At 27.8% G+C, this 11,105-nt stretch overlaps 1 protein-coding gene across 1 annotated transcript; it reads left to right on the top strand.

The window, feature by feature from the left end:
- Positions 1 to 7,755: 7,755 nt before the first annotated feature.
- Positions 7,756 to 11,105, top strand: LOC119666458 (suppressor protein SRP40-like; the record flags this gene model as incomplete). The annotated part of the gene is given in 2 exon segments (XM_038075738.1): positions 7,756 to 8,013; positions 10,269 to 11,105. A coding segment is annotated over 1 exon segment (837 nt), but the record flags the coding sequence as incomplete, so codon positions are not given.

The raw sequence follows: 11,105 nt of genomic DNA, 5'->3' as shown, positions 1-11,105 counted from the left end.
TGTTGTTTCATTCTCAAAGTATGCTCTGCTCTGCTCTGCTCTGGTGTTATTATTGTTGTGGCTTCTTTCAAGTCTCTAGTTTATCTTAAAGAAAGTTAAAATTTAATTGCTTAATAATGTTTTTTTTTGTTTTTATTATAAAAATAAATTTCACACTTTATTAGATTTCGTAATTGGACTTTTGAGATAATCAAATGCTGCGAATTTGTGAGATTTTCAAATAGTTTCCGGTCTGCGTGCAATTACAACGCAAAGCGTGAACAATTAAAGTTGTTATAAAATGCTTGTTAATTGCTTAGAATGATAAGTGCTCATATATATATAATAAAGATGGATGTATAGAATCTTTTACTTATTGTTCTTTTATTGTATTATTCTAGTTCACATAAAAAACTGATATATGTTTCTGTAAATTTTAAATAAGAGAACTGATAAGCATTAGAGTATGAACCATATAGACTATTTAGATTTGAAAAAGTTCTTGCGGCAATCTTTAAGATATAGGAAACAATGTGTATTTCATCCCATTGTGAAATGACATATAGAAAGTTTTATGTAAAGGAAATCCCGACTTCCTACTGTTCTTAAAATGTTTTTGAATTAATATTGTGCAGTGTAGAACATTTCATATAAAGCGCAGTTTATTATAGTTAAAATTAATAGAATTTATATTCCTGGGATCTCATTTTTATTGTAATCTATGGATATAGGTAAATTAAATGGATGAATGTTTCCCCTCTTTCTTGTTAAAATCCTGGTGTTGTTGTTACAACTCTTATCAACCCGTCATTATATGAGAGAATTACTTTTTTATTTATTTTTTTTTTGCTAAAAAATATCAACGTTTGTGATATACAATTGACCAAGGAATTTAGTTTGGTTCTATTTAGGTTATATATAGATAGATAGATAGTTTACAGATAGTTCTTATATGGAAATAGATTTTTTAACCATTACAGAATTTTGAATTCAGTCACATTCCTTTAACCTGTGGTTATGAGATCTCTTTCAGTACAAAATATCTATAGATTCTGTATGCTAAGTTCCAAAAACTTTTATAATCTGTGCATATATGTTAATTGAAAAAAAAGTAGAGTAAAATTGATTTATATAGTATTTATTTAAATCGAAATATTCTTTGTTAATGTCATCTAATTGCCTATTATGGAAGATAATTTAAAAATGTAAAATTATTTCAAGCCTTAAACTTGACTTCGAACGTATTTTCTGGTAGTTTTCTATGTTATTTACTTTGATCTAAAATTTAGAAAATAATTTATTTAAATACCAATTATAAATTATTTGGTTCTTAAATCATTTATGTATATAGGAAATTAAGTAGTATACATAAAATAAATTTGCAATACTAAATTATATGAGTGTATCTTTGTAGTTGGGATGCAGCTTATTTACTTCTAATGACTTTATTTTCAATTGCTTCAATTGCTTATAAAAAATCCTTATAAATATCTTTAACTACTGAGCGATAATTAAGAAACAGCAGAAGAATTTTAAAAGCAAGAATTCGTTTATCTTCGGTCTTTGGAATTAGTGATGTCTAAAGTCTCTGTCTATTTTCATAATGAATGCCTCTTAAACGTATTTAAATTCGTTGCACTTGTAAATTTATTTCAAGTGTTCGTATCTGCAATTTGCAAAATTTAGACATCAAAAATGACCTTTACGAATGTTCATTTAAAATTAATTTTCACTATTTAAAAAGCAGTAGCTTAATGAATCTGTCTGGGGTATCGGCCGATTATAGTTTAGCGGTTAAACACTTCTCAAAATGAATGCCATTCTTAAGACTCAAATACCAACGAACAGCAATAAATCAACCATATCAGCAACATTATATAGTTGCTTCTGCTGAAAATCTGTTTTGTTAAATATTTATTGGTAGTCAATGATAATTAGAATATCAACAATAAATTGTAATTTTTTAGACATAAATGTTTAACATTTATTGTAGATAAATTTAATTACCTGAATGAAAAAAAAAACAGAAAAAAAGATACATTTGAAGTAAAGATTTACTCTTGTATCTTGTATCATAGATTGGCTATATTTATCGTCAAGGTTATGTGTTAAGTTAGGTCATCGATATAACAGTTCCAATAAACTCAGACTTAAATTAAAGTTGTATATATATACCACTTCCTGGTTAACCCACCTATCATAAAAATAGACCCTCGGAATTCATCAAAAGCGACAGAGTGAACACTGCAAGGTTTACTGCAGTTCTTACTGGTCATTGGTGTGTAGGAACTCACGCAGAGAAACTGCGGAAGTTGTGGAAACCCGCAGGAGAAAGAAACATTAATACATTTTCTCTGTAAATGCCCGGCTTTGGCGTCCATAAGATATAAGTTCTTAGGAAGATACTTCTTTGGTAGCTTATCAGGCTGTTCATCGGTGAAGACGAAAGACCTATTAAATTATCTAAATTCGGCGGAATGGGTTCAGTCTCTATTCTTCTATACTAGGGTTCTTGCGAGGAATGTGGTAGCAAAACGACGAAAAATCGCTAATTGAGGTAAATGCAGGTTATTTGGTGACATGTCACTGCAATCAACCAACCAACTACATCTCAGATCATTTAACTTAGTATACTAAGTTTGAGCAACATATCTCACTTAACATAAGCATTCTTCTTCCTCTTATCACATATTAGAAAAAGTCCAATCCTTCAACTAGATATATTAATTTGATAACAAAGACGATAAACTTCAAGTAACCTTCTAAACTTATATCACATATAAGGTGTGGCTTCTTTTTATTTTTAAACTGGCTATATTAAATTAAATCAAAGTGAACTTAGAACTTAGGTAACACTAGAAATATAGTTCTACTCTTCTATGAAAGAGAAAGAGTAACTTCATCTTATCACTTAACTGGCTATAATACGTTATACTAATGTTCTCATAGTAACATTCTAGATACACTTACAACCTGATATGCTTATAGTAAAAATAAAAACTCTACTACTTATTCATATTCTTATATTACAGATAGAGTGTTTTTAACTCAGTGTATTAAGTTTGATTATTTTTTATCTTTTGTAGTATTAATTAAGAAAAATTTGAAGTAAAATTTCTTTTTTTATCTGACAGATAATGAATATGTAACCTGACTTTGTTAGGTTACACCACTGTTCGTTCTCATAGTTCTCTAGTTCTCCCATACCACAATGACTATATTAGATTACACCACGGCTCCATTCTTATATCAAAAAAGAGTTTTTTCTTTTTATCGTTTCACTTGGAACAAGTTTTTGTTCGTTTTTCATTGATGGGTTCTGCTAATATTTCCTCCAATGGAAGAATGCATCTCTTCATACACATGCAAGCTATGACTTGCAAAATAATAAGTGTCTATGATATTCCATACATCTAATCACTCACTCCAACTTTCCATACAAACTTTATTGTGTTTTTGTAAAGAACTTAACATTTGTCGACACCCTTAATTGCATTTGCATTGCATTGCATCATCGGGCAAACTGCATCATCATCATCGGTATTATACATTATCGGTTACTGACCGACCGCCTCGCCCTCGCCCTGCCCGCCATATCAATTTTCAATGCACTTCTATTAATTTTTTACTTTGTTTCATTTTTATTTCTTTGACTTTTTATATTTTTTTTATTGGAAAACTATAAAAATAAATTATTTTGCATGACAACATCTCAGTATGTGTGCGCTGAGAATAGTTAAGTGATGCAGATACTTACTTGCCTCAGCGCTGCACTCCGTCCACATTCACTACTCCCTGCCGCGTCCATAAGGCAATTGCCTCAATTGGCTTCAATAGAAACTTGAGTAAATAAATTGCATTTGAAAAGTGAACGTCCTTAAGTCTTTCAATCTGTTTCAATCTGTATTGTATCTTTATGTGGCGAGAAGTGTCCGAGTGTGTGTATTGTAAATAAATATGCGTTTATTATCAGCAAATATAAATATTTAATAAAGAAATTATGTGTTCCATTTTTGTGATTTTTGTGATTTTTGTACTCGAATTCATCTTATTTAGTTTAAATATTTTTGTATAAATATTTTTGCAGATCGCTAAGTAAAAATTCACGCTCAAATCGAAATCATTTTCATTTGTGTACGAAATTTTGCGTTCCTAAAATAAACTTAAAGGTGGTATCCATATCTTTCTTTACTCACTAAATAAAGTATCTTTTTTCGATGTTGTGTTTTGTTGTTGCCGTTGCTGTTTCTGTTCGAATCGTTTTTTATTATCTTCACAAATACTCAAAGTTGTTGTTGTTTATTACTTAAGCATGATTTGCATTTGCATTGCTTGCCTGAATCAGTTTTTTTTAATATTTTGCTTCTTAATGACTAACGCAGTTGTATAATTACTTATGCATATATTGAGTATTATAAGATATTTTACTTTACAAAATAATCTTTTACTTATTTTTAGTAATATACTATTCATAAAAATAAGTTAGTATAAGATGTAATTTAATAATTGTTAACGAAATGAATAAAAAGTTTAGAGACTAGTTGCAACGAACATAAAATAAGTTATACATCTCAAGTAATCACGTCAGACATTGAATATTAAGATGTGGAGTTACTTACATGTAATTGTATTCATGTTTTAAAAGGAAATATACGATTTACAAAATCTATAATGAAATAAATACCTTCACTTCACTTACTCATACTCACTCATTGTGTTCATCTACTCAGTTGGAAGCGTTATCGAAAAAGTCCAAAAGACATGGAAATATACTTACAAAACGAAATATATATCTGATGTTATGTGAGTAATATCTGAAAAAATATAAAGCAAGTGGAAAACAGTTAATTGCATCCAAAAATTAAAAAAAATTAAAAAGAGTGGCAACACTGTTGTCTAAGTAATTGTACTAGAAACACGAATAAAGGAGACATCTCACAAAAATTTATCTTAAGAAAGATATTTGGCACTAGAATAAAAAGTTCCTGCTTCCGTTAGTCACAAGTAAAAATGGATACATGATTACTTGTTGATTACTTGTTACTTGTTGATCACAGGTGAATAGATCTATATACCCTAGAATTTATGACTCAATTCGCATGAACAAGAAAGTATCTAAAATAATATGGGTTCTCACAAAATATACTACTATAAGAATATATGGGATCAGGCTGGATCTGTCCTAACTAAACTTCTGTAGATTGGATTTGTCCATGCTCGATTAAAAAACTCCGGAACATCTACTATATTACTTTGCAGTCTTGTTGAGATCCACGTTTAAGCATATGGATGCTTTTTTCTTTAAGTCACGCAGCAATATTTGCAACATAGAAATCAGTATATAGTTTATTTTATTAGTTTAGTCTTAGTGTTTCTCTACAAAACATTTATAGTCATAGTAATTATATATTTATTAACAAAAATGTACTCCCTCAAAAGTTATAAACTTTAATTGTTATTATTGTGATAAAATATTATTACTTTGCGTCATCTTCCTTAATTGGGATTCATAAGACACAAGTGAGTTTGGTTGCCTACTTCTCATCATTTCAAGTAACGAAGCTTTGACGCTATTCTGCCTCGACTGTCAATTTTTATTTTTTAACCTCATTGACAAAAAATTTGTTATAAATTCTTTTTTTTTTTTCCAAACCACATCGATGATAGAAAATGTATATTATTTTTTTTTCAAACTTCAGTTACTTTTCGTGAGCAATCACGATCACGTTCAGTTTTATCGTGAACGATTGTTTATGTTTCAATAACAGGCACGTTTGTTTTAAATAGTTTTGAGGCTGACGAAAGAAACACAAAAATTTCAATAAATAAATTATAAAATACAAATAAATAAAATGCTTTTTATTTTAAGATTTTATTTGAAATTTGAAATATTAACTACAATTTACAGTTGATGGTATAGTTTCATTTATTTTTATTATAAAAATATTTGGGTCAGTTGGTTAAGGAGCGCTGACTCTTAACTTCAAATTTGGCAGGGCACGAGTTCGAAAGTTGTTAACGAATAATTAAATACAAGAATTATTTCCAGGACCACTGATGATTGTTATTTGGTAATACTCGAAACAGCTGTATGGTCAACCAAAAATTCAATTAATTAAAATAATATAAAAAAAATTTTTGTTGTTGCCGAAAACCTCTTTAAAAATATTTTCTGTAGAAAGTTCTTCAAAAACTTTTTTTCATTAAAAATGAAATATTTAAGCAAATAATATTATAAATAAAATATTTTGTATATTTTAAAATATATTATTGTATATAATAATAATTAGTGTATATAATAAATTATATTATATGTATTAATAAAATTTTTAAAACCTTTTTTCCATCAAATACTTTTGCTTATTTTCCACAGTCTGTTTGGAAAGTAATCAAAACTAATTTCAAAGGAAGTGAAATAATTAATTTTTATATAATATATATAATTTATATGTAATTATATGTATACAATTTTGTATATATATATATTCATTTAGAGATTCATTTTCTGTCAAATTTGACTAGTTCTGGAATATTTAATTTAATTTATTTTCATGTAGGAAGCTAATTTTTATCGACTAACGCAGCTTTAATTGCTTCTGTGCACGCTCGAGTTATTTTAATTTTTTTTTGGACTCTAATAAATGGTTCTGATAAAATTGAATGTTAAAAAGTTTATTAACACAAAAGCTGTTTCTCTAAATTCGTGATAAATTATATATATTAAAAAATATTTGCTGCATGAATCTCAGATTTTAATTTATTGTATATAACAGCTGGAACTTTAAGTGAATCTGCTGATATAGCTTAGAATAGGAAATCAGTTTTAACAATAATCGAGTTTAAGTTCCGTAGCTATTGTATATAAAGAAATGTGTAAAAAAATCTATCTGTATATTGATTAACTTAAAACAAAAAATAAAGAACTGTATGTAAACATTTAAAGTATCTAAGAGTAAATAATTGAAATTTTATAAAGCCTTTTGGAGTATTTTTGGAATGCACTCGTTGAAAAGCATTAACAAAATTGCTGCTGCTTTAAAGCACTAACAGAAATTTTTTCTCTAACATTCTTTTCATAATTTCGTTAATTATTGTATTTTTATACTAATAATAAAAAAATAAGTATATTTTTGTAGAAATATATAAGCACGCTTTAATTCTTACTTAACAGTTTTTAACTTTGTACACCAATATTAACAAACCCTAACCTGAACCCTTAACCCTCGTTAATTTCGCAATTAAATTTTGACATTTACTATATATTTTGTATTTGTTAAAAAAAGTCATCTATAAATATTCGTATTTTCTCTTTTTTTCATTCATTTTTGGTACAACACAGGATGATAAAAGTCTGGACATAATGGGACAATACAAACCAGAAATATTTTGTTAAGAAATTACAAGAACAAAAAAGAAAAGAATGCTCAGTTACTTTTAGAACAAAAAGTGCTAATCGAACAAATGAAAAAATTAAACAAAAATAATTAATAAAAGCATCCAGAACAAACTTAAAACACTTGAACAATTTATTAATAAAAAATATATTATATATAAACAAATTAAATAAAATTGAATTTTAAAGATAATCATAAGCAAGTAAAAGTATCTCACACATCACCTTATTATATATCATTATATGTTAAAAGAGTTTATTAAATAACAAAAAAAAAAACATTAAGTTCATTATAATTAAGTTTAAATTAAAAAAAAATTAATTGATTTTATTTTTTTAAATGATTTTGCTTGTATGTGTTAAATCTGAAAATATAATAATAAAATAAATAATAAATAAAAATCGAATATTTGAGTCACTTGAGTCACAAGAGTAAAATCTAAACAAAAAGTGCGTCGCTTCCAACTGCAAATGTTTCAATAGTATCGCATTTTAAAGCAATGTAAAAAATCTTAGTATCTACAACATTAATGCATATTTACACACATTCACATCTACACTTTAAGTACACGCACATAGATACACATATACATATACAATAACAACTTTAAAATCGGCTTTAAAATTGCGTTGAAATACAGGTAAGCTTAATGTAAAGTATAGAATAACAATAATTACTAAAATCTGTTACTAACCTACTTTAGATATAAGTAAGTAACTAAAACATATAGTCTAAAATAGATATTTAGCTCAATAGAATGGTGTGACTAAAAATCTGTGTTCTATATTGTCTATCCTTCTCTGTTTTGCTTTTTTTTTTTGCAATTTTGCTTATTTGTTGCTTTCTTTCTTGTGTTCTTCTTCGTTAGTTGTCATCCATCTCTCACTCACATTTTAACCCATTCTCATTGTTTTGTATCGATTCGATTTATGTGAAGACTGAATACGCCTAAAAATGTATATAGTACTTTATGTATTAATTATTGTATGTTAAGGGTTTTATATGTTGGCGCCTGAAAGTATGCAACGATTTATCGAACAAATAATGGTATATTGTTTAGCATGCAAATAAATCGTAATTTGAACAATTTAATTGTTATTAATAATTAATAAATTTTAAAAAAATTATTATTAATATACAAATACTTATATTAAATACTTATTAAATACTTATCTTTATTCTGTTCAGTTAGAGGGAAGGTTAGCAGTACAAAAGATCTGCCATTGTCGCATTGCTTCGTTCCATTGAGAACCAGTGCCCTCTTCATTTCTATTTTATTTTAGTACCATACATTTATATTGATAGTAAGAAAGTAGAAGGTATTTTATAGGATTTTATATATATTTATTTTTATTTAAAACCTAAATATTATTTTTTGCAGATTTATAAGCAAAATTAGTTTTGTCATGTTTCCTTTGAGGCTACTTAATGCTAAACAAAAAATATCATCAAACAATTCGTTTAGTTTTCATAAAAGCTTAAATTCTCAATTTTTACAAACCAATTATCTATAATAATTAGTAAAAATTTTGAATAGCATCAATATTAATAACTAACGATCGTTATCTTAACATAATCTATTTATTATACTATTTCACGAATTTAGTTTATTTAGTAATTTCAATTCCAACTCAGGACCTTTGTTGGAATTCAGATATAAATATTGTATGATTCTGTCACTTATTGCTTTGTAAGTCTTAAAATAAAAAGAATTAATCCATAGTATGTACTGTACTATGTGACCTAGAACTACCTACAAATAAACAAAAGGAATACATATTCGGATGAAGACATTTTTTCATCATAATATACAGAGTTCACTTAAATAATTGATTTATTTTTTCCAACCAATATCACTTAAATATATATTTATATATATATTTTTTTTGCGCCTCTATTATTTTATTATCTTTTAACTTCTGATATGGTTTTAAAATTTTTCAGTATAGGCTTTGAAATGTTAAGCACCTCATGAATGTTTGATGATAATTTTTGTATTTATATTTATAATCATATTCATTGTTTTTCTTTTATTATCGAGTTTTAAATATTCTGGTATTTCAAAATTCCTACAGTTGATCTATGCAATGCCAAAGAATTCTTTAATTTTGAAATTGTTTATACTTTTAATTATGTTACTCAATAAGTGCTAAGATAAATATAATTGTTAGAATGGTTTTTTTTGAAATTATATTATGAGTTCGATTAAAGTTTTCAAGTAAAATATTAATAATTTTAGAAAGAATTTAGTTCGGAATATTTCTATAAAATTATTTATATATTGAATAAACACAATAATTTTGTGTAGAAGTTGCTTTCTTTTCAATGTATACCATCGATTAATTATTATCTTTATAAATGTTTGCTATTTTGTAAATATATACCTATAGTTAGATTAAGACATCTACTTTAAAAACTTTCGAACTATTGAACTTATCATAGATATCATAGATGTGGATCTTGGAAAAAAATCTTTTTCAAAGGCGTAGATTACCTTTACAAAAAATAAATCTTCTTGAATTTTAACTACGGATGGTTTGAATAAAAGAGGAGAATCTAATTTAATTGCTATAAGTTTTTGTGTCCAAAGAAATAATTTAAAGATGTTTGAAATGTTGTAACGTAGGGAGAAGTCCAGTAAAGCCATATTTATTAATTTTGGCTATTAATTATATCACAGTCAAAAATGTTATTGAGAAATAGGGTTCCATTTATGCGCAAAAGGTCATCTATAACACCAAAAAACCTTTAAAATATATTTCTTTACTGAAGAAATTTAAATGAATGAATTATTTATTTACTCTAAAAATGTATTAATAAAGTTTACTAATAAAATCTAATAAATTTCTTTAAATCTCGTTTTCAGTAATAATAATTGAGTTTTATTATTTGTAGATGGCTCACGTTGGTGTTCCCAGGCGTGATCCCTGTCAAAAGTGCCAGTTGCCAGTGTTTTTAGCAGAACGTCTAACAGTTGGCAAAAGAACTTATCATCGTACTTGCCTTAAATGTGCACGATGCGGTTCACAACTCTCTCCAGGCAGCTTCTATGAGACAGAAGTAGATGATGAGTACTGCTGCGAAACTTGTCCAGATGAAGAAGTGCTCGCTGCTGATGTATCCACCAGTAGCGTACAACTGCGTACACCCTTAAGTGATCATACTGCAGACAATTTAGCAAGTACAAGTACAGCTGTAGCTTCTGGTCCGCAGTCAAGAAATGTGCGTAGTTCCATTGCAGATCGTTTAGCTTTCTTCGAGAAAACTAAACCAGTTGAGGATAGCAAAACAATTCAAAATCATAAACTGCTGCAGAAGAGTGTTAGCGATGAGGAAAAATCGAAGAGTCTTAAGCACATGGAAGCAAATGCAGCACAATATAAAATGAACAGTGCTTTCAATACATTCCTCAACGATACTATCGATGGTGAAAATGAACCAGAAGCGAATAGTGAACCGATATCCGTTACTGAAGACAGTAAAACTGACACCCAAATGGATACTTCAGATACTGAAACTGACAATGAGACACATGCTGAATTAAGTTTAGACAATGCGCCGCCACCAGCTTTGCCGAAATCGCAACCACCAGCGGAAGTAACAGTTTCTGCTACAACAACACCAATAGCTAACAAAAGGTTCACAGCTACCGCACAACTGCAATTAAGCAGCACAACAGCACAGCACGAGAAAACTACAAAGACCAGTAACGAACATGATTCGCCGGAGAGA

Source organism: Teleopsis dalmanni, chromosome 1, assembly GCF_002237135.1.
Source record: "Teleopsis dalmanni isolate 2A chromosome 1, ASM223713v2, whole genome shotgun sequence".
NCBI lineage: Eukaryota > Metazoa > Arthropoda > Insecta > Diptera > Diopsidae > Teleopsis > Teleopsis dalmanni.
The sequence above is the reverse complement of the archived record's forward strand: the minus strand, read 5'-3'. Positions and strand labels throughout refer to the sequence as shown.